This window comes from Canis lupus, chromosome 35 (genome assembly GCF_003254725.2).
Source record: "Canis lupus dingo isolate Sandy chromosome 35, ASM325472v2, whole genome shotgun sequence".
Classification (NCBI taxonomy): Eukaryota; Metazoa; Chordata; class Mammalia; order Carnivora; family Canidae; genus Canis; species Canis lupus.
The window spans coordinates 26,735,016-26,760,260 of NC_064277.1; the positions used below are offsets into that span (position 1 = coordinate 26,735,016).

The 25,245-nt window shown below is 40.7% G+C and overlaps 1 protein-coding gene across 1 annotated transcript; it reads left to right on the plus strand.

Annotated features, from left to right (window-relative positions):
* Nucleotides 1-20,318: 20,318 nt before the first annotated feature.
* Nucleotides 20,319-21,281, plus strand: LOC118353403 (olfactory receptor 10C1-like). Its single transcript, XM_035710552.1, has one exon. The coding sequence runs from the start codon at nt 20,319-20,321 to the stop codon at nt 21,279-21,281; it is 963 nt and encodes a 320-aa protein (XP_035566445.1).
* The last annotated feature ends 3,964 nt before the right edge of the window (nt 21,282-25,245 follow it).

Sequence of the window (25,245 nt, forward strand, 5' to 3'; positions counted from 1 at the left end):
CCAAGATCTATTAAAACTTCTTAAACTCAACACCAAAAAAAACAAACAAACAATCCAATCATGAAATGGGCAAAAGGCATGAACAGAAATCTCACAGAGGAAGACATAGACATGGCCAACATGCACATGAGAAAATGCTCTGCATCACTTGCCATCAGGGAAATACAAATCAAAACCACAATGAGATACCGCCTCACACCAGTGAGAATGGGGAAATTAACATGGCCGGAAACCACAAATGTTGGAGAGGATGCGGAGAAAAGGGAACCCTCCTGCACTGTTGGTAGGAATGTGAACTGGTGCAGCCACTCTGGAAAACTGTGTGGAGGTTCCTCAAAGAGTTAAAAATAGACCTGCCCTATGGCCCAGCAATTGCACTGCTGGGGATTTACCCCAAAGATACAGATTCAATGAAACACCGGGACACCTGCACCCCGATGTTTCTAGAAGCAATGTCCACAATAGCCAAACTGTGGAAGGAGCCTCAGTGTCCATCAAAAGATGAATGGATAAAGAAGATGTGGTGTATGTATGAATGGAATATTCCTCAGCCATTAGAAACGACAAATACCACCATTTGCTTCAATGTGGATGATACTGGAGGGTATTATGCTGAGTGAAATAAGTCAATCGGAGAAGGACAAACATTATATGGTCATTCATTTGGGGAATATAAAAAATAGTGAAAGGGAATAAAGGGGAAAGGAGAAAAAATGAGTGGGAAATATCAGAAAGGAAGACAGAACACGAGACTCCTAACTCTGGGAAACGAACTAGGGGTGGTGGAAGGTATGGGGGGTGGGGGTGACTAGGTGACGGGCACTGAGGGGGTACTTGATGGGATGAGCACTCTGTGTTATTCTATATGTTGGCAAATTGAACACCAATAAAAATTAAAATAAATAAATAAATAAATAAATAAATAAATAAATAAACTATAGATAGCTTAAACTTGTAAAAAAAAAATAAAGGACTGAGATGATATCTTCAAGGCAGTAAATGGAGAAACATCCAGCCAAGATTACTTTATCAGGCAAGGCTGTCATTCAGAATGGAAGGAGAGATAAAGAGCTTCCTGGACAGACAGACACAGAAAGAATATGTGACCATCAAAGCAGCCTTGCAAGAAATATTAAGGGGGATCCTGTAAGAGAAGAGAGAGGCAAAGAATAACAGATGAGAAAGAAACAGAGTCAATCTGCAGGAACAAGGACTTTACAGGTAATACAATGACAGTAAATTCATATCTTTCAATACTGACTCTGAATGGGAATGGGCTAAATGCTCTAATCAAAAGACACAGGGTATCAGATTGGATAAAACAAACAAGACCCACCTATATGCCATCTACAAAGACTCATTTTAAACCTAAAGACACTTTCAGATGAAAATGAGGGAGTGAGGAATGGGACGTAAGGATAGTTCAACATTTTCAAATCAATCAACATGATAGATCACATTAATAAGACAAGAACCATAAGATCATCTCAGTTGATGCAGAAAAAGCATCAATTGAGATTAAACTGATTAAAACTTCCTTCATTAAAACTCTTCAGAGTATAGGAATGGGGGAACATAGCTCAATATCATAAAATCCATCTACAAAAAGCCCACAGCAAATATTCTCAATGGGGGAAAACTGAGATTCTTTTCCCTAAGATCAGGATCATGACAGGGATGCCCACTCTCACCACTGTTGTTCAACATAGTCCTAGCCTCAGCAATCAGACTGATATATATTTTATGAGGGAAACCCCAAAGACTCCACCCCAAGATTGCTAGAACTCATACAGCAATTCAACAATGTGGCAGGATACAAAAATCAATGCACAGAAATCAGCAGCATTCTATACACTAATAAGGAGGCTGAAGAAAGAGAAATTAAGGAATCTATTTCAATTACAGTGGAACTAAAAACTATAAGATTCTTAGGAATAAACCTAACGAAAGAGGAAAAGGATATATACTCTAAAAACTACAGAACACTCGTGAAAGAAATTGAGGAAGACACAAAGAGACAGAAAAACATTCTATGCTCATTGATTGGAAGAATAAATATTGTGAAAATATAATGCTACCCTGAGCAATCTACACATTCAACACAATCTCTATCAAAATAGCATTGACACTTTTCACAGAATTGGAACAAGAAAAGATCTTAAGATCTGTATGGAAACAGAAAAGACCCTGAATAGCCAAATAAATGTTGGAAAAGAAAAACAAAGCTGGAAGCAATACAATGTCTGAATTCAAGCCCTATTAGAAATCTGGGATCATCAAGGCAGTATGGCACTGATACAAAAACAGACACACAGATCATGGAACAGAATAGAGAACCCAGAAATGGACCCTCAACTCTTTGATCCACTCATCTTTGACAAAACAGGGAAGAATATCCACTGGAAAAAGTATTCTCTTTTCAACAAATGATGCTGGGAAAATTGGACAGCCACGCACAGAAGAATGAAACTAGACCATTCTCTGACACCAGACACAAAGATAGGCAAGAATCTTTTTGACCTTGGCCACAGGAATTTCTAGCAAGACACCTCTCTAAAAGCACGGGAAACAAGTACAACAATGAATTATTGGGATTTTTTTTCTTAATTTTTTATTGGTGTTCAATTTACCAACATACAGAATAACACCCAGTACTCATCCCGTCAAGTGCCCCCCTCAGTGCCCGTCACCCACTCACCCCCACCCCCCGCCCTCCTCCCCTTCCACCACCCCTAGTTCGTTTCCCAGAGTTAGGAGTCTTTATGTTCTGTCTCCCTTTCTGATATTTCCCACACATTTCTTCTCCCTTCCCTTATATTCCCTTTCACTATTATTTATATTCCCCAAAGGAATGAGAACATACACTGTCCTCGGATTGACTTACTTCACTCAGCATAATACCCTCCAGTTCCATCCATGTTGAAGCAAATGGTGGGTATTTGTCGTTTCTAATGGCTGAGTAATATTCCATTGTATACATAAACCACATCTTCTTTATCCATTCATCTTTCGATGGACACCGAGGCTCCTTCCACAGTTTGGCTATTGTGGACATTGCTGCTAGAAACATCGGGGTGCAGGTGTCCCAGCATTTCATTGCATCTGAATCCCCAGATTCGGGTAAATCCCCAACAGTGCAATTGCTGGGTCGTAGGGCAGGTCTATTATTAACTCTTTGAGGAACCTCCACACAGTTTTCCAGAGTGGCCGCACCAGTTCACATTCCCACCAACAGTGTAAAAGGGTTCCCTTTTCTCCGCATCCTCTCCAACATTTGTGGTTTCCTGCCTTGTTAATGTTCCCCATTCTCACTGGTGTGAGGTGGTATCTCATTGTAGTTTTGATTTGTATTTCCCTGATGGCAAGTGATGCAGAGCATTTTCTCATGTGCTTGTTGGCCATGTCTATGTCTTCCTCTGTGAGATTTCTCTTCATGTCTTTTGCCCATTTCATGATTGGATTGTTTGTTTCTTTGGTGTTGAGTTTAAGAAGTTCTTTATAGATCTTGGAAACTACCCTTTATCTGATACATCATTTGCAAATATCTTCTCCCATTCTGTAGGTTGTCTTTTAGTTTTGTTGACTGTATCCTTTGCTGTGCAAAGGCTTCTTATCTTGCTGAAGTCCCAATAGTTCATTTTTGCTTTTGTTTCTTTTGCCTTCGTGGATGTATCTTGCAAGAAGTTAGTGTGGCCAAGTTCAAAAAGGGTGTTACCTGTGTTCTCCTGTAGGATTTTGATGGAATCTTGTCTCACATTTAGATCTTTCATCCATTTTGAGTTTATCTTTGTGTATAGTGAAAGAGAGTGCTCTAGTTTAATTCTTCTGCATGTGGATGTCCAATTTTCCCAGCACCATTTATTGAAGAGACTGTCTTTCTTCCAAAGGATAGTCTTTCCTCCTTTATCGAATACTAGTTGACCATAAAGTTTAGGATCCACTTCTGGGTTCTCTATTGTGTTCCATTGATCTATGAGTCTGTTTTTGTGCCAGTACCACACTGTCTTGATGACCACAGCTTTGTAGTACAACCTGAAATCTGGCATTGTGATGCCCCCAGCTATAGTTTCCTTATTAAAATTCCCCTGGCTAAATATCAGAAAGGGAGATAGAACATAAAGACTCCTAAGTCTGTGCAACTAACTAGGGGTGGTGTAAGGGGAGGAGGGTGCGGGTGGGGGGGAGTGGGTGACGGGCATTGAGGGGGATACTTGACGGGATGAGCACTGGGTGTTATTCTGTATGTTGGTAAATTGAACACCAATAAAAATTTTTTATTAAAAAAAATTCCCCTGGCTATTCGGGGTCTTTTCTGATTCCACACAAATCTTAAAATAATTTGTTCTAACTCTCTGAAGAAAGTCCATGGTATTTTGATAGGGATTGCATTAAACGTGTAAATTGCCCTGGGTAACACTGACATTTTCACAATATTAATTCTCCCAATCCATGAGCATGGAATATTTTTCCATCTCTTTGTGTCTTCCTCAATTTCTTTCAGAAGTGTTCTAGAGTTTTTAGGGTATAGGTCCTTTACGTCTTTGATTAGGTTTATTCCTAGGTATCTTATGCTTTTGGGTGTGATTGTAAATGGGATTGACTCCTTAATTTCTCTATCTTCAGTCTCATTGTTAGTGTACAGAAATGCCATTGATTTCTGGGCATTGATTTACTATCCTGCCACGCTACCAAATTGCTGTATGAGTTCTAGCAATCTTGGGGTGGAGGCTTTTGGGTTTTCTATGTAGAGTATCATGTCATCGGCGAAGAGGGAGAGTTTGACTTCTTCTTTGCCAATTTGAATGCCTTTAATGTCTTTTTGTTGCCTGATTGCTGAGGCTAGGACTTCCAATACTATGTTGAATAGCAGTGGTGAGAGTGGACATCCCTGTCTTGTTCCTGATCTTAGGGGAAAGGCTCCCAGTGCTTCCCCATTGAGAATGATATTTGCTGTGGGCTTTTCGTAGATGGCTTTTAAGATGTTGAGGAATGTTTCCTCTATCCCTACACTCTGAAGAGTTTTGATCAGGAATGGATGCTGTATTTTGTCAAATGCTTTCTCTGCATCTAATGAGAGGATCATATGGTTCTTGGTTTTTCTCTTGCTGATATGGTGAATCACATTGATTGTTTTACGGGTGTTGAAGCAGCCTTGTGTCCCAGGGATAAATCCTACTTGGTCATGGTGAATAATTTTCTTAATGTGTTGTTGGATCCTATTGGCTAGTATCTTGTTGAGAATTTTTGCATCCATGTTCATCAGGGATATTGGTCTGTAATTCTCCTTTTTGGTGGGGTCTTTGTCTGGTTTTGGAATTAAGGTGATCCTGGCCTCATAGAACGAATTTGGAAGTACTCCATCTCTTTCTATCTTTCCATACAGCTTTAGTAGAATAGGAATGATTTCTTCTTTAAACGTTTGATAGAATTCCCCTGGGAAGCCATCTGACCCTGGACTCTTGTGTCTTGGGAGGCTTTTGATGACTGCTTCAATTTCCTCCCTGGTTATTGGCCTGTTCCAGTTTTCTATTTCTTCCTGTTCCAGTTTTGGTAGTTTGTGGCTTTCTGGGAATGCGTCCATTTCTTCTAGATTGCCTGATTTATTGGCGTATAGCTGTTCATAATATGTTTTTAAAATCATTTGTATTTCCTTGGTGTTGGTAGTGATCTCTCCTTTCTCATTCATGATTTTATTAATTTGAGTGTTCTCTCTCTTCTTTTTCTAAGGTTGGCTAATGGTTTATCTGTCTTATTAATTCTTTCAAAGAACCAACTCCTGGTTCTGTTCATCTGTTCCACAGCTCTTCTGGTCTCAATTTTGTTGAGTTCTGCTCGAATTTTAAATAACTCTCTTCTTGTGCTGGGCGTAGGGTCCATCTGCTGCTTTTTCTCCGGCTCCTTTAGGTGCAAGGTTAGCTTTTGTACTTGAGTTCTTTCCAGCTTTTGAATGGATGCTTGTATGGCGATGTATTTCCCCCTTAGGAATGCTTTTGCTGCATCCCAAAGATTTTGAATGGTTTTATCTTCATTCTCATTAGTTTCCATGAATCTTTTTAGTTCTTCCTTAATTTCCTGATTGACCCTTTCATCTTTTAGCAGGATGGTCCTTAACCTCCACGTGTTTGAGGTCCTTCCAAACTTCTTGTTGTGATTTAGTTCTAATTTCAAGGCATTATGGTCTGAGAATATGCAGGGGACGATCCCAATCTTTTGGTATTGGTTCAGACCCGATTTGTGACCCAGTATGTGGTCTGTTCTGGAGAAAGTTCCATGTGCACTTGAGAGGAATGTGTATTCGGTTGAGTTTGGATATAAAGTTCTGTAGATAACTGTGAAATCCATCTGGTCTAGTGTATCATTTAAAGCTCTCGTTTCTTTGGAGGTGTTGTGCTTAGAAGACCTATCGAGGGTAGAAAGAGCTAGATTGAAGTCACCAAGTATAAGTGTATTATTATCTAAGTATTTCTTCACTTTGGTTATTAATTGGTTTAAATATTTGGCAGCTCCCACATTCGGGGCATATATATTGAGGATTGTTAAGTCCTCTTGTTGGATAGATCCTTTAAGTATGAGATAGTGTCTCTCTTCATCTCTCACTACAGTCTTCGGGGTAAATTTTAGTTTATCTGATATAAGGATGGCTACCCCTGCTTTCTTTTGAGGACCACTGGAATGGTAAATGGTTCTCCAACCTTTTATTTTCAGGTTGTAGGTGTCCTTCTGTCTAAAATGAGTCTCTTGTAGACAGCAAATAGATGGGTCCTGCTTTTTTATCCAGTCTGAAACCCTGCGCCTTTTGATGGGGTCATTAAGTCTGTTCACGTTCAGAGTTACTATGGAGAGTTCTGAGTTTAGTGTCATCATGATATCTATTCAGTCCTTGTTTTTGTGGATTGTTCCACTGGACTTCTTCTTAAAGGGGAATTTTAAGAGTCCCCCTTAAAATTTCTTGCACAGCTGGTTTGGAGGTCACATATTCTTTCATTTCCTGCCTGTCTTGGAAGCTCTTTATCTCTCCTTCCATTTTGAATGAGAACCTTGCTGGATAAAGTATTCTTGGTTGCATGTTCTTCTCATTTAGGACCCTGAATATATCCTGCCAGCCCTTTCTGGCTTGCCAGGTCTCTGTGGAGAGGTCTGCTGTTACCCTAATATTCCTCCACATAAAAGTCATGGCTTTCTTGTCTCTTGCTGCTTTAAGGATCTTCTCTTTATCTTTGGAATTTGCAAGCTTCACTATTAAATGTCGAGGTGTTGAACGGTTTTTATGATTTTAGGGGGTGGTGTCTCTCTATTTCCTGGATCTGAATGCCTGTTTCCCTTCCCAGATTGGGAAAGTCTTCAGCTAGGATTTGTTCAAATACATATTCTGGCCCTCTGGCCCTTTCGGTGCCCTCGGGGACCCCAATTAAACGTATATTTTTCTTCCTCAGGCTGTCGTTTATTTCCCTTAATCTAACCTCATGGTCTTTTAATTGTCTGTGTCTTTTTTCCTCAGTTTCCCTCTTTGGCATCAACTTGTCTTTTATGTCACTCACTCGTTCTTCCACCTCGTTAACCCTCGTCGTTAGGACTTCTAGTTTGGATTGCATCTCATTCAATTGATTTTTAATTTCTGCCTGATTGGATCTAAATTCTGCAGTCATGAAGTCTCTTGAGTCCTTTATGCTTTTTTCTGGAGCCACTAGTAGCTGTATAATAGTGCTTCTGAATTGGCTTTCTGACATTGAATTGTAATCCAGATTTTGTAACTCTGTGGGAGAGAGGACTGTTTCTGATTCTTTTGTGGTGAGGTTTTCCTTCTAGTCATTTTGCTCAGTGCAGAGTGGCCAAAAACAAGTTGTACTGGGAAAAGGATAAAAAGAGAGGAGAGAAAGAAGGAAAGAAAAGAGAAAAAGAAAAAAGGAAGAAAAAAGAAAAAGAGAAGATAAAGAGCAAGAAAAAGAAAGAAAGGAAAACAGGGGTGGGGGAAGCAATCAGAAATCAAAAAGAAAATACGGGGGAGTATCTTCTGATTCTGTATACTTTAAGTCCCTTGACTTCCCCTGGAACTGGTCCGTCTCACTGGTCTTCTGGGGGAGGGGCCTGTTGTGCTGATTTTCAGGTGTTAGCACTTGCGGGAGCTGCTCTGCCCCCTGCCTGGTGCAGGGCTCAGTGGGGGTTGTTTACCCCGTGAGGCCCCAGGAGGAACAACCCCAGTGGCTGGGGGGTGGAACCTGGATTCAGCCCCCGCAGTAACTTGGAGCAGTCCATCTGCAGGGCCTGGAGGTTCTGGGGCGGGGCCGCTGATCTGCTCAGCTCTGGGCAGGAGCGCCCTCGCTGTCCTGGGCCCTCCCGGCCTCTGCCTGTCTCGGGGGGAGGCTGGATCCTGGGTTGTGTCCCGGCTCCCTGTGCTCCCGGGCCTGCGCCGTTGGATTCGCACTCCCAGCCGCGCAGCCACCTCCGTGGAGCCCCTGCCGAAGCCCCTCCGAGCTGAAGCCGCGCCGCCCCCTCTGCACGGAGCCTCTTCCTCTACCAGAGCCGCCGCCGCCGAGCTGCTCCCGGATCCGCGCTGCCCCCTCCGGGGAGCCGGCTCCCAAGCCCCCCCCCTCCAGCTGCTCCCGCCCTGCAGCCCCCTCCGAGGAGCCGCCGCCCGAGCCCCTCCAGAGCTGCTCCGGGTCCCGCCGCACTTAGGGAGCTCTGCGCACTCTCCTGGGGTGCAGGTGTCTGTTAGTGTCCCAGGGAGCCTGAGTGCATCCCCGCCCTCCTCGGGTCCTGCTCTAACTCCCTGCGAGGCCTTTCCGCCCGGGAAGGTTGGTGCAGCTCCTGCGTCTCCGGGACGGGGCTCTCCTGTCCTGGGGACACTCGCCCCGGCCTCAGCCCGGCTCCTCGTGGGGCCCCTCCCCCTTGGATGCCTTTTGTTTCTTTATTTCTCCCCCCCCACCTCGTCTTCCTACCTTGATAGAAGCGTGAACTCTTCTCACTGTAGTGTTCCAGCTGGTCTCTCCTTAAATCTCAGGCCGAATTCGTAGATTTTCAGGATGATTTGAAAGTTATCTAGGTAATTTGGTGGGGTCAGGTGATTTGGGGACCCTACTCTTCCACCAGCTTGCCCCTCCTCTTGAACGATTGTGACTTAAGATAAAAAGCTTCTGCACAGCAAGAGAAACAGTCAAAAAATAAAAACTAAAAGAAAACTTATGGAATCGGAGAAGATGTTTGTCAATAACATATCATGTAAAGTATCACCCAAAATCTATAAAGAACTTATCAAACGCAATGCTCAATAACCAAAGAATTCAGTCAAGGAAATTGGCAGAAGACCTGAAGAGACATTTCTCCAAAGAAGAAATACAAATGACCAGCAAACATATAAAAAAATGTTCCACATCCCACTTGCCCTCAAGGAAATATAAATCAAATCCACAATGAAATACTATCTCAGACCAATGAGAATGGCTAAAATTAACAAGGCAGGAAATCTTGGAGAGGATGTGGAGGAAGGGGAAACCTCATACCTCATTGGTGGGAATGGAAGGTGGTACAGCCACTCTGGAAAACAGTGTGGAGGGCCCTCAAGAATATTTAAGTTTTTTATGAGTAATATTTTTATTTATTTTTACATTTTAAAAATTTATTTATTTTTAATTTGTTTTTATACTTCTATTAGCTAACATATGAGCACCCAGTGTTCATCTCATCAAGTGCCCTCCTCATTTCCCATTACCCAGTTACCCCATCCCCCTACCCCCTCCCCTTCTGCAACTCTTTGCTCATTTCCTAGTTAGGAGTCTCTCATGGTTTGTCTCCCTCTCTAATTTTTCCCACCCACTTCCCCTCCTTTCCCTTATCATCCCTTTTACTATTTCTTATATTCCACGTATGAGTGAAACCATATGATGATTGTCATTCTCTGATTGACTTACTTCACTCAGCATGATACCCTCCAGTTCCATCCATGTTGAAGAAAATGGTGGGTATTCATCCTTTCTGGTGGCTGAGTAATATTCCATTGTATAGATAACCACATCTTCATCCATTCATCTGTCGATGGACATCGTGGCTTCTTCCACAGTATGGCTATTGTGGACCTTGGTGCTATGAACACTGAGGTGCAGGTGTCCTGGAGTTTCACTACACCTGTATCTTTGGAGTAAATACCCAATAGTGCAATTGCTGGATCAAAGAGTAGCTGTATTTTTAACTTCTTGAGGAACCTCCACAATGTTTTCTAGAGTGGCTGCACCAGTTTGCATTCCCACCAACAGTGCAAGAGGATTCCCCCTTCTCCACATCCTCTCCAACAGTTGTTGTTTCCTGTCTTGTTAATTTTCCCCATTCTCACTGGTAGGAGGTGGTATCTCATTGTGGTTTTGATTGGTATTTCCCTGAGATAAGTGATGCAGAGCACTTTATCACGTGCCTGTTGGCTATGTGTATGTGTTCTTTGGTGAAATTTCTGTTCATGTCATCTGCCCATTTCATGATTGGATTGTTTGTTTCTTTGCTGTTGAGCTTAATAAGTTTACACGTCTTGGATACTAGACCTTTATCTGATATGTCCTTTGCAAATATCTTCTCTCATTCTGTAGGTTGTCTTTTAGTTTTGTTGACTGTTTCTTTGGCTGTGCAGAAGATTTTTATCTTTATTAAATCCCAATAGTTCACTTAAGCTTTTGTTCCCCTTGCCTTCATAGATGTATCTTGCAAGAAGTTGCTGTGGCCAAGTTCAAAAAGGGTGTTGCTGGTGTTCTCCTCTAGGATTTTGATGGATTCTTGTCTCACATTCAGATCTTTCAACCATTGTGAGTTTATCTTTGTGTATGGCATAAGAGAATGCATTCTTCTGCTTGTGGCTGTCCAATTTTCCTAGCACCATTTGTTGAAGAGTCTGTCATTTTTCCAGTGGATATTCTTTCCTGCCCTGTCAAATATTAGTTGACCATAGAGTTGAGTGCCCATTTCTGGGTTCTCTATTCTGTTCCATTGATCTATGTGTCTGTTTTTGTGCCATGTGTCCTCAAGAATTTAAAAATGGAGCTACCCTTTGATCCAGCAATTGCACTACTGCGTATTTACCCCAAAGATACAGATGTAGTGAAATGAAGGGACACCTGCACCCCAATGTTAATAGCAGCAATGTCCACAATAGCCAAATCATGGAAAGAGCTGAGATCTCTTTCAACAGATGAATGGATTAAGAAGATGTGGTATGGGGATCCCTGGGTGGCGCAGCGGTTTAGCGCCTGCCTTTGGCCCAGGGCGCGATCCTGGAGCCCCGGGATCAAATCCCACGTCGGGCTCCCGGTGCATGGAGCCTGCTTCTCCCACTGCCTGTGTCTCTGCCTCTCTCTCTCTCTCTCTCTCTGTGACTATCATAAATAAAAAAAAATTAAAGAAGATGTGGTATGCTTGGAGGGCTGAGCACTGGGTGTTATGCTGTATGTTGGCAAATTGAACTCCAATTAAAAAAATTTTTTTAAAGACAAAAAAATTTAAAAATTTTAAAAATTAAAAAGAAAGATGTGGTGTGAATATACAATGGAATATTAGCTATCAGAAAGGATGGATACCTACCATTTACATTGACATAGATGGAACTAGAGGGTATTATGCTGATCGAAATAAGTCATTCAGAAAAAGACAATTATATGGTTTTACTCATATGTGGAGTGTAAGAAATAGTGCCAATGACCATAAGGGAAGGAGGAGAATATGAATGGGGAAAAATCAGAGAGGGAGACAAAACAGCAGAGACTCCTAACTCCAGGAAAGAAACTAAGGGCTGCTCTAGTGTAGGTGGTGGGGTCATGGGGTAACTGGATGATGGACATTAAGGAGGGCAAGTGAGGTTATGAGCACTGAGTGCTATATATTGGCAAATTGAATTAAAAAATTTAATGTATGAATACACCAAACAGGAATAACAGAAACAATGTAATTACTCATGTGCATTACTTTTTAAAGAATATTATGTTTTTTATTTGAAATGTATATTACTTAACACACTTTAACAACTTGAATGCATTATCAAATTTAATACATGATAGTGACCTCCACTGCCACATAAAGCTCTTACTTGTATTTATCAACGCATATACAAAGGTATTTTAGGGTAACAAGGCCATAAGAGGGCTTCTCACAGCCAGCTGTCTTCATCAGGCTGCACTTTGCCATGTTCTCTTCACAAGCCCCTTCTGCAACTCTGAACTTCAGCCTTGATTTTCTTCTCTCATCCCCCAATTCCAGTCCTGTCTGTTCTAGAAAACTCTGCCTTTTCACTGAACTTGTTACTGACAGTTTTCCTTAGTATTCTTTCAGTGCTAGGGCCAGTCATTTAATGATAATGAAATTAATGTCTTTGGTTTAGAAAGCCCTAACTAACCATGTGCTCCTTAGTGCTAACAATTATGGAGAATAGTTCCTGTTTCCAGGATGGAGGGTGTGCAGAAACCCAGCTGCTTTCCCCAATGCAATGCAACCACCTGCTTGAGAGGCTACTACCGACTCTGCAAGGGTTACGTCCTGGGACATATGATGAGAAACCCCCAAACACCAATGCCCTTTTAGAAAGACAAGTCTATATGTCTCACACAAAAAGTCCAGTTTCTCCAGAATACAGCATCCTTCTAGCCTTCTCTTCCAAAGCCCTTCAACTTTGGTGGTTTTTCATATTGTACAAGCTGTAAACCAGGCAGAAGCAGACATAACACTGAGTTCTTGGGCCATTAGACAGAGAGTGTCAAAGCAACGCATTCTCCTTCCCTTAAGGAAAACTCCTGGGCATACAAACCTACTTCTGTGTGCATCTTGTAGGCCAGAATTAGCTGTGGGACACACCTAGCTGCAAGAGAAGCTGAGAAATGTTCTTCAGCTAAGTGATCTGCTACACTAAATAAATTCAGGACTCTGTTTCTGTGGTAGTGAATGTTGGAGAAGGTAAGTGTCTTGTTCAGTACTCATAAACCTAATAAGTATCCCTTTGGCTCTATGTTTGAATTAGGGAGTAATAACTGTAAGAGAACTATGTTTGCATCATACTCAAGCAGTCAGGTGCTAATTCAGGAGAACTAAAACAAAAAAGTATAAACTAGAATGTATGAGGTTGGAACAATAAGTTCTTTATGTGGGATTCCAAAGACCTTTTTGTTCATATTTCATTTGAGGAGGCAGCAATAAGAATTTTATACCCACATGACATTTTCTTCTCCTCTATTCTCTCTCCTTCAACTTTGTAACATGACAATAATAAGTATATGGCACTTTACCCACTTTTTTGTATCATTTAAATAATAAGTATTCAGTATCTAACAGTTTTTTCCACTACCCTAATATATACCCTAAGGGTATATATGTGATTATATATATTTATATATATATATACATATATATAAATATATATATATCCTTTGACTTTTCACCATTTTATTATTACATTTGAAAGAAAAAAGTAGATATCAAACTCCTATGTAACTAAAGGATTATGATTTATTAATTTGTATTTTATAATAATTAGAATAAATAATAATTGCATCAACATAACATGACATGAAAGTTACTGATATAGTTTTCATAACTGTGTTTCATGACCTTTGTTTTATTAGACAAAATATTAAAATATTAAAATATAAATATTTCATATAAATAGCTTAGAGCCACCAAGATTTGGTTGCAATAGTACATTTCATTGTACTATCATACTCTGACATTTTATTGTCATATTATACTCTATACACAGACTGTGATAACAGTAATATAGGCTACTTATTATATTTTAGTATTGAGTTTTCTGTGCTTACATTGACTTCTCTTGCGCTAAATGTTGGCATCTACCAACAGAGAGAAACAGACCTACTCATGACAATTCCTGAGAGACAGAATCAAACTGCTTCTTGACACTCTCCAGTGAGAAGAACATGTGCCTCCTGGGGCAGGGAGGAAGGGCAAGGATCCAGAACAAGGAAAATTGAAATAGAGTGTGTTCTTATTCCACTGTTTTCCAGGAATGAAGAAGGCTCAACTATATCACCCTGTGATTGGCACAGCCTTGCACGCTTCTGTGTGGGGGAGTGGGGAGCACTGGGGCATGGCTGGAGGGATGCAATGCTCTCCCATGAGACACATAGGCTTAAGACCAGACTCCAACAAAAGCTTCTGGGTGCAAAGTCTTAGAAGACTGGCAGACATACATCCTCCAGGTTGTGAGAGGCTGTAATGTGAGGGTGCAGAGGAAATCAAGGACTGGCTCATCAGAAGCAGTAGCCATCTAGTTTTTCCTCAAACGTTATGATTACAGACAGGTACGTGGAATACAATGTCTTAAGAAAATAGGGTTGTAGAAGATGGTGGACTACCGTGTGAAATGCAGTGCCAAACCTGAAGCACTTTTCAGTGCTGACCACAATTTTAATCAGCTGCTTTCTCCTTCTCCGAAGAGTATAACTTAGTCAGTTTACCAGTATTCCTGTCACAAAATTCCTGTAAGTTGTTCTAAGTCAATTATTACACAGGGAATAGAATATCTTATTGTTGGGAAAGGAAATATTTCAATTATTCTACACACTTTATCCAGTCAAATGATAAAATAGTTTCTTCTGTATCATGTTAAGGCATCACCTTATCATCAGGTTCTTGGTACAGCGACTGTGGGGAAATTGTGGAAAGCAATGGGTAACCATCTCTATAATCTGTAATGAGCCACTTATGTAAATTGTGTCTACTAGTCAGATATTTCAGGAATGAAATTTCATAATAATGAAGATTAGTATTCACTGAGTGTTTCTTGTATACCAGGCCCCGTGCTAAGTGTTTCAGATACAATGTCTAATAACCTGTAACATATTTTCCTTTGGTTGATAGGAAAAGAAAGATTTTGCTATGAAAACAGGCTGAGTCAGCCAAGGAACATTTCTAATTATTGGAGATGACCCAAAAATGAATCACTTGTGCTGGGTTATTTCCAAGGCAGAACAACATAGAGAGTGCTTGTCTTGGCTGTAAAGGCTGGGTAAGGCAGTATGTGAAGCCAAGCCATTAAAATTGCCTTATTGAGACAGAACATGAAAGACTCCTAACTCTGGGAAACGAACTAAGGGTGGTGGAAGGGGAGGTGGGCAGGGGGTGGGGGTGACTGGGTGACGGGCACTGAGGTGGGCACTTGATGGGATGAGCACTGGGTGCTATTCTATATGTTGGCAAATTGAACACCAATAAAAATAAATTTATAAAAAATAAATAAAATTGCCTTATTTCCCTCCTGTTTCTCCCATATATCCAAGAATCACTAAGAGTCTATCTCAATATGTAAATTTTCAGAATCTCACCAGTGTTCAAGGGTTACTTCATCTTTATTACGCTGAATAGGAATCTATAAATAGAATTTCTCATTGGGCATGAAACTTCTTTATCTTAAAATTATAGGACAGTGCCATTTGCTTGGTCATAGACTGTTAATAGCATACTTTTATAGACTGATAATAATATATTTATATATGATAAGATATATATTTATTTTGTGTATAACATAATAATGGAGACTCAATATAATTCATTACTGTGATGTTTTAAAAGACAAGAAGTTTTGATGCTGATAAATTGCATCTTAATGGCTATTTCTTCCTTTTTATTCATGGCTTGCCTCTACAGTGTTTGCATTTTTAACTCAAAATAGCACAGCAAGAAAGATAGGAAGGCCTCCATCATCCTTCCTTTACAGAGAAATGATGAATCAGAACTTTAAGTCAAGAAAATGTGTCAGGTGAGAGACAGAAGCAATGTTCAAACACAGTTGTTCTACTGCTTGATGCTCTTTCTGCAGTTGTCTGGCAACTGCTTTGAGTATCTCACTCTTTCCATAGAACTGATTAAAATAAAATGTCTTTGGTATGTACATATAGCTGGTCTCTACTACATGTACCTCAGGTCCCCATACTAAAGTCAGTGGAGAGTAAATTCTAAAAACAATAGGAAGTATAATTTTAAAAATCAGATTTTACCTGTTTCAGTATCAGGCCAAGTAGAGATAGGGAGGGAGAAGAGAATCTGGCCACATTTGTTTGTATGCTCATCTCCTATGAGTTTAGTATTTATTTCTAGGCAGAGTACCACTCTTTGTCAGGTTAAATATTTAGAAGCACTCACAGACCTTCACTGCCTCTGACATCCTATTTTTCAACTGTCCCTGAACTTCATGAGGTTTTAAAATGTACTTATTGTGATGTGACTCTTTGGTTCATCCTGTGAGTACAACTATATCAACTGACACACACATTAGGCTTTGTGACCAGCCCCACTGTGTGCATCCACAGTAGGTTCCCCTGTTTCCCAGGGTTTTCTGATCCCCATCCCCAAAACTGACTTTGGCATTTACCATCTGCAGTATAAATGGGATGGGACATTTGTGAAAGGAGATTTTCACCTATCACTGCTTGAGAAGGACTCAGACATTCTCATTTTCTGGGTGGGATTTCCCCCTTGGCTTCTCTATTGGCATCACCAAAGAAACAGCAATTCCTCCTAAATTCAGGAAGATATAAGGGGGAAGTCTATGTTTATGTATTTAACTGAAAGGTGGATTGAAAACTTCTCCACATCCAGAGTTTCTGTGCAACTACGAGACTTTTATTAAAAAGTCAGGATGCTTAAGAAAATATTTTGAGTCAGAAAAAAAGATAAGTAACTAAGGTCTGTTTTCTTTGCTTCAGCCTTAACTGAATTATGTTACTTTGTAGGAATTATATATATTAAAATTAATTACAATGCAACAAAAATGCTTACAAACGTTTTAATATACACATAAATACTGCTGAGCCACCCAAGCTGCCTGAGGGCTGGATTCTTATATCTGCTTGTACATTCAATCTCCTCTGCTGTTTTGACTGAAATAAATGAAGAAAATTTAGCCTTAGACTTTTATAAGTGTATATGTATCTAAGAACCATTTGAGATAACTGTGGATATTCTTTTTTTTTTTATTTTTTTTATTTATTTATGATAGTCACAGAGAGAGAGAGAGAGAGAGGCAGAGACACAAGCAGAAGGAGAAGCAGGCTCCATGCACCGGGAGCCCAATGTGGGATTTGATCCTGGGTCTCCAGGATCGCGCCCTGGGCCAAAGGCAGGCGCCAAACCGCTGCACCACCCAGGGATCCCAACTGTGGATATTCTTTGTACTACACAAAAACTCAAGTAATCAGCTGTGATGTACACTTTAATATTAATAAACTTTTAATACTCCACTAAAAAAAATATATATATATACACATAAATACAGTATAATAGACTACCTGATGTGTGACCAAATTTTCCAATAGTCATTGGGAGTCTCATTATGCAGAGTTGTTATTTCATATTTCCCAGTTTTTATTTGGTCCACTTGTTTCATCCTTAACTTTGGGCACTTTTGCATAGCTCAGTAGACACCCAAAGCAGTAGATTAAAATGATCCATAACATAACTATTTTTCCCCAGGATGTAATGTTCAGGTGGCATGTTTATGTGTGTATGTATGCATGTATTTTCTGCTGTTCTCTCCATCATGGCAGATACATAGCAAAACATGAAGTGGGGATGAAGATAATGAATCAGAAGGAATGATCCTAATCATTGTGATAAAAAATTCCACAAGAGGGTGTATGTGAGGTAAATCTATGGTGACATACACATGACACAGGCAGTACTATGGCCAATACTTATTAAGTATTAAAACACTTTTCTAAGTGATTTTATGAGAATTAACTCACTTAATCCTCATAGCAACCCCAGTAGGAACATACCACTATCACCTACTTTTATACATGGGAAAATTGATGAAACAGTTTAAGTAAATGTTAACTTTGACTCAGCATTAGATGGCTATAATATTTGAACCCAGAGAGAACGTCTGCAAAATTCTCTTAATTCGTATGCTACTCAGTATGGATTTGAATGTGTGTGTTTCTGCGTGAGGGTGTATGTGTATAAGCAAAAATATATATTTTTGTACATATGTTTTTGTGAATGCACTTAATATATTTGTCTATTGATAATAACTTGGAACCTCAGAAAGCATACTTTTGTGTTAAATATACTAGCATAAAATGTTACTGTGGGATAAACAGTGATGTGTTCTAAACAAATGTAGTGTAAACATAGTCTCAAGTTGTGCTAATGAACAGATAGAATCCAGAGCAATAGATTTGCACCCTCCTTGTGCTTCTGCTCTTTTCATGGCAAACATTGTTTTTAATCTTGCTTGATGACATTTCAAAAGAATAATCCAAACTGGGGTACATCCACACAAAGAACCAGGAATATTTTGTCAGGAATTGATAGATATTAGATTGAGAAACAAAAAAACTATCACATTTGGGACATTTGAGGGATCTGAGCTTTATCATGTTAACTTCAGAAAATAGACTGGGCACCCATGGGGAGAATGTATGGGGAGCCAGTGTAAAGCTTAGCATTCCAGCTTTTCCTCATTACAGGAGAACTTATTCACTGGTAAGTGTGTTAGGTATAATGGTAAGCAAAGGTAGAGAAATACCATTCTCTGTGTCTGTGTCGAGCCTATGTTCAGGAAGAAATAAGCAATTGATTGTCCTTGGAGTGGTGTGAGCTCTCATGGTGGTTACTGGTGGTGGGAACACATGTAGGGATGTATTCATGCCTAGTATGGGGGCAAGACAGAGCAGGAGTGGAGAAGAAGTTTCCAGAGAGGAGAAGATGCCTTCCTACAATCTGAGCATACTAGGGAGTTCACTGAGTAGACAGTCAGGGAGGCAGATGTCAAGCCCCTACAAGAAAATGAGCTCAAAGAGAAAGAAATCTATGCAAGCTAGGCACTCATTAAAGGATGCAAGTGTGCAAGCAGTTGGATATACTGTAATGTGTGGTACTTTGGTTAAGTGGTAAGGTAAAAGTTTCTATCAATAGTCAGTGAACCAATCCATAAATTTTCATGAATTACATGAAGATATTTGAATTTTAACTTGAAAACAGTAGTAGTTCTCATTTAGCAAAGAACCTATGATGGGGAATGGATGGCAGATGAGAAGTGTTAAAGACAAAGAAGTTTGTTACCTTGAGCAGTGAACTATGGTGTAGATGTGGTGTGAGTGGATGTGGCAGGTCTCACTTCTGGGCCCGCTGCTCTGTGCCCAGAGCTGCCTTCCCAACACCCAGTCCCCAGGACACATCCTGGCTTTAGTGCTCTGCATTATAGCAATTATTTATTCATTGAATACCCACTTAATTTCTGATTTTTAAAAAAGATTTTAAAAAAGATTTTATGTATTTATTCATGAGAGACACAGAGAGAAAGAAAGACAGAGAGACAGAGAGGCAAAGACACAGGCAGAGGGAGAAGCAGGCTTCCTGTTGGGAGCCCAATGTGGGACTCAATCCCAGGACTCCAGGATCACACCCTGATCCAAAGGCAGATGCTCAATCACTGAACCATCCAGGCATCCCTTTTTTAAAAAAGATATTATTTATTTATTCATCTCACACACACACACACACACACACACACACACACACACACACAGGCAGGGACATAGTTAAAGAGAGAAGCAGACTCCCTGCAGGGAGCCCTATGTGGGACTGAATCCCAGAACTCCGGGATCATGCCCTGAGCCGAAGGCAGATGCGCAACTGCTGAGCCACCCAGGCGTCCCATAATTTCTGCTTCCTTTTTTTTTAAAGATTTTATTTATTTAATCATGAGAGGCACAAAAAGAGAGAGGCAGAGACACAGGCAGAGGGAGAAGCAGGCTCCACGCAGGGGAGCCCAATGCAGGACTCGATCCTGGGACTCCAGGATCACACCCTGGGCCAAAAGCAGACCCTAAACTGCTGAGCCACTATAATTTCTGTTTCTTTCACTAAATAAGTTCGACTTGGGGAAAAATGGTAGGTTTTTTTTTTTTTCATTGTTAAATCTCAGTACCTGTAGCAGTAAGTACAGAACACTGTGTTCAGTGAACACTTGCTAAATGAATGTGTGAAGAATTCAGTGAAAACAGAAATAGGAAGGTGTGAGAGGAGCTTTGTCTGGCAGAGTATTTGATGACTGATTCATGGAAGAAATGAGAGAATTGAGCTGAAGTTAATTTTTTTCAATTTTATACTTGGTGACTAGGTGCATTTTTGAACGGATCAACTGGCATTGTGAACACAATGTGAACAGGATTTGGTTTTTAAAGGCATGAGGGCAAATGCAATTCCCAAAATTTTTAAATTTTAGAATTGCAGGTAAGAAATGTATCTCTCTGAGTTACTAGAGCACATTAGAAGCAATATAGAGATTTGCATTTATAGCTGAATGAAACTTTCCTTGCTGTCCTCTTCCCCAGATCATGAATGCCAGCTGTTCCCTGTGGCAGGACAACAGCCTGTCTGTCAAGCACTTCTCATTCGCCAAGTTCTCTGAGGTCACTGAACAGTGTTTCCTTTTATTCACCCTCATCCTACTCATGTTTTTAGCATCCCTGACGGGCAACGCCCTCATAGCCCTTGCCATCTGGACCAACCCGGTCCTCTACACGCCCATGTACTTCTTCCTGGCCAACCTATCTGTCTTAGAGATTGGCTACACTTGCTCGGTCATACCCAAGATGCTGCAGAGCCTTGTGAGTGAGGCTCGGGGCATCTCCAGGGAGGGCTGTGCTACACAGATGTTTTTCTTCACATTATTTGCTATCAGCGAATGCTGTCTTTTGGCAGCCATGGCTTTTGACCGCTACACTGCCATATGCTCCCCACTCCACTATGCAACTCGAATGAGTCGTGGTGTGTGTTCCCAGTTGGCTGTGGTTTCATGGGGAGTGGGTTGCATTGTAGGTTTGGGCCAGACCAACTATATTTTCTCCTTGAACTTCTGTGGCCCCTGTGAAATAGATCACTTCTTTTGTGACCTCCCACCTATCTTGGCTCTTGCCTGTGGCGATACATCCCATAATGAAGTTGCAGTCTTTGTCGTGGCCATTCTTTGCATTTCCAGCCCGTTTTTACTAATCGTTGCTTCCTATGGCAGAATCCTAGCTGCTGTTCTGATCATGCCCTCACCCGAAGGCCGCCGTAAAGCTCTTTCCACCTGTTCTTCCCACCTGCTTGTAGTGACACTCTTCTATGGCTCTGGGTCTGTCACCTACTTGAGACCCAAGGCCAGCCATTCACCAGGAACAGATAAACTCCTAGCTCTGTTCTACACAGTGGTGACATCCATGCTCAATCCTATCATCTACAGTTTACGGAACAAGGAGGTCAAGGCAGCTCTCTGGAGAACCCTGGGTAGAAAAAATGTTTTGACTCGTGGGTAGATCCCAAAGGACCATGCAAATCTTCTCTTTAAAAAGATGCACACATGACCTGAGAGTAAAGAAAGAAATAAAAACTAAGCTCTCTGCAACCTATTTTGTAAGAACCTTTTTTTTTTTATAATAGTAGATATAATTTGGGAGATACCTCTGTACTCACAGTCAAGTTCTGATTGTCCAAAGTCTGGAAGAAAGTTGGCTACCAAGAATTTTAATAGATTGTCCAATATTAGACAGGTTATCCAAAATATGTTAGCCCCTGTGCTTAGTGTATAAATTCCCAGGTTATATCTCAGAAGTCTGGCAAATTCTCATTCTGTTCTTTTAGGCACTTTTTAGCCTCTGAGGGTTCCATCTGACTCTGCTCTGGTCTCAGGGGGAAGTATTCACATGTATGCCTGTCCCACCTGACTCTCAATCCCCTAATAACTCCACGAAGCACATTATTTCCTTCCATAAAAATGTTTTAAACACTTCAGCCTTAATTATTGTTACACTATATAGAATTAATTCTGTGAGTTGCATGCACTGTAAAATAAACATGCAAAAAAAGTAAACACATTTCAGAGGTATTTGTGGTATAATATTAAAAGAAAAAAATGGAAAACTTTTATCAAGAGTCTCCATGGTGAAATGTTTTTAAAAAGAAAATCATTTAAATTCAAGGATAGAAGGGGAAAAATAAACTAATAATAATTAACATAAATAATTTAAGAGGTTTTGTGTAATTTATAAAATTTGCATATGTGCAAATGAGTTCTGATTCCATATGTTTAGAAATGATCCACACACTTGCTCTGGAGAGAAATAAACATGTCACAACACAGTGGCTGTAGCCATCTGGAGAGACATTGCCTGGTTTTCAGGGAGGTGCTGTGATCTATATGAGGTGTTGGAAACTACTTATGCAGTAGCTGTAATAGCACAGAGCAGAAGTCTCTTAATTACCAGGTATGATGAATAGTCCTGGTATGATGTACAGCATTGTCTAGTTAGCAACACTGTGCTGTACCCTTGACATGTGCTGGGAGAGTAGATCATGCACACAGGATTGCTCTGAGGTGAGGGATGTGTTAATAATAATAACTTGATGGTGCTAATCACTTCACAATGCATATGTGTTTCAAATCATCACCAGTGTAAAGACACAAAGTTTTACCTGATATATAAATCTCAATTAACTGGAAAAGATCAAAGGATGTGATGATTCTATCAGGAAATAATAGTGATATTCACTAATGACCAAGATGTGTGTTTTGCCAGATATTCCTATTTTACCAAAAGCTGTCCATTCAAACATGTAACTTATGTATAATACAAATATTAAAATATGTAATTGTAGGCCCTTTTATTAAAACAAAATAATATATGCTTTTCAGAGTAAATTTATAAAATATATAAAAATACAAAACATAGAATTTAATTCACTTTTATTCCTTCCATGCAGGAGTAACTAATGTAAATATTTCATTTATTTAATTTTACCCTTTTGCTTTCTGCTAACCACACATACACTCAAGTCCCATCTCATGACAGAGTATGTTATCAAAACATATATACTATTTTGAAAGCTGTTGAAAATATTAAAAGTACCAAAAATGCATCTTCTAAAACATTTAATGTTTGTTTTAAATCTCTAGATTGTAATGAATTAACTTACCCTCCATATTTTTTCCATTAAATACTACTGAACATTAATAGTGAGAAATTCTTTGCTAACTTTGATCCTCAAACACTGTGCCATTTTGTTTCCAAGAGACTCTGTAGCACCAGAGCTCTGACAGCAGCACCAACCATTGAGTCACCACCATTTACTGGATTCTGAATATATAAAAGTCAGTTAAAGCTCCTTAAATGTTTCTCTAATGTTTGACCTTAAAAACCACTGGTGTACTACTGTTCTTGTTCTCCACATATGGAGACCAAGGAACAGAGGCTGGAGCCACTCATCCCCAGGAGTCAGCAAGGACAGGCATCTGGTGTAGGATCCCATAGCTCTCATCCATGATTTCAAGTAGGTTTATTCCATTAATTCTGATCCCCTGCATTCTCTGCCCCCAAGATAAATAAGAATGAAAAGACCAGATAATGCCTTTGCTGGGAAGGGACAGCCTTGGTGATGTAGTTTTAGAATATAGGTGTGGTTTGGTGGGATGAATCCAGAGCTGATGACCAAGAAATAATTCTTTTTTAAAAGATTTTATTTATTCATTCATGAGATATACAGAGAGGGAGGCAGAGACATAGGCAGAGGGAGAAGCAAGCTCTATGCAGGAAGCCCAATGTGGGATTTGATCCCAGGACTCCAGAATCATGCCCTGAGCTAAAGGGAGATGCTCAACTGCTGAGCCAACCAGGCGTCCCCCAAGAAATAATTCTTGAGACATGTTGCAAAATGGTGATTTTATTAAAGCACAGAGACAGGACCCACCCAGAAGAAAAGCTGCATCCCTGGGACAGTGAAGGGTGGCTGATTTTATACCTGGGACCTAGGGGGTGAGGAAATGGGAGATTTCCAGGAAAAACCTTCATATGCTGAAGAGGACCTACAGATACTGGAGGCCTTGCCCTTGTCAAGTTAAGGTCGTTTTTTCCCTCTAGACATGCATTTACATGGAGACAGTTGGGAGCTCCCTGGAGGAATGTAACGCCTATCCCAACCAGGAGTTGGGGGGGTGGCACAGGGTGTGAGCTTGTGCTTTCTTCTCAGCTGGCTTTCTGCTCCCTCATCATTTCACTCCTGACAATTTTGACCCTTAAATCTTCAAGGTTGTTGAAGGTAGAAGGTCTCACCATCTTCTGTAACTTATTTCTGCTGGGTTAGGGGGTGAAGATATCCTTCCCTGTGGGTCAATATTGGTCATTGGGGGAATATATAGGGGAGTTACAAAAAGAGGGAAGCCACTGAATCCAATGAGAAAAACAGAGATGAAACTCCTTGAGTAGAAGATAGATCATCTGTGAGCTGGAAGTTATGGCTGTATAGGAGTCTTGGGATGAGGCAGGGAGACACCAGAAATGACAAAAGATAGTATTATAATGAGAAAGTGAAGTCTAAACAAAAGACCTTAAATAATTGATCTTGGATATTTTTCCTCCATTTGAGGAGTTTAAAGCAATCACTAAAGAAAGATCATTAAAGCATCAAACTTGAGTTGTAGGGGCAAGATGGCCAAAGAATAGGATCCCCAAGTCACCTGTCCCCACCAAATTACCTAGATAACCTTCAAACCATCCTGAAAACCTACGAATTCGGGTTGAGAATTAAAGAGAGAACAGCTGGAATGCTACAGTGAGAAGAGTTCACGCATCTATCAAGGTAAGAAGACGGGGGAAAAAGAAATAAAGAAAGAAAAGGCATGCAAGGGGGAGAGGCCCCATGGGGAGCCTAGCTAAGGCACTGCGGCCAGTGCCCCCAGGGCAGGAAAGCCCCATCCCGGAGAAGCAGGGGCTTCACCAATCTTCCTGGAAGGAAAGACGCTCACAGGGAGATGGAGCAGGATCCCAGGAGGGGCGGGGATGCCCTCAGGCTCTCTGGAACACTAACAGAGCACCTGTGTCCCAGGGAGAGCGCGCCACAACCTGCGGCTGAGCTCCCTAAAGGGCTGCAGCGCCGCGCCCCGCCCCGCGGGGCCAGGAGCAGCAGGGAAGCAGCTGGGGCAGCGGATCCGCGTGGAGGGGGCTGCCCAACCCAAGTAACTGGCACAAAAACAGACACATAGATCAATGGAACACAATAAAGAATCCAGAAGTGGACCCTCAACTTTATGGTCAACTAATATTCGACAAAGGAGGAACGACTATTCACTGGAAAAAAAGTCTCTTCAATAAATGGTGCTGGGCATTTGAACGACAAATACCCGCCATATCCTTCGGCGTGGATGGACTGGAGGGTATTATGCTGAGTGAAAGAAGTCAATCAGAGAAGGACAAATATTATATGGTCCATTCATTTGGGGAATATAAA

What these genes read in the sequence shown, in the direction of transcription:
- LOC118353403 (XM_035710552.1), top strand. Translation starts at nt 20,319, where the DNA reads ATGAATGCCAGCTGTTCCCTGTGGCAGGACAACAGCCTGTCTGTCAAG.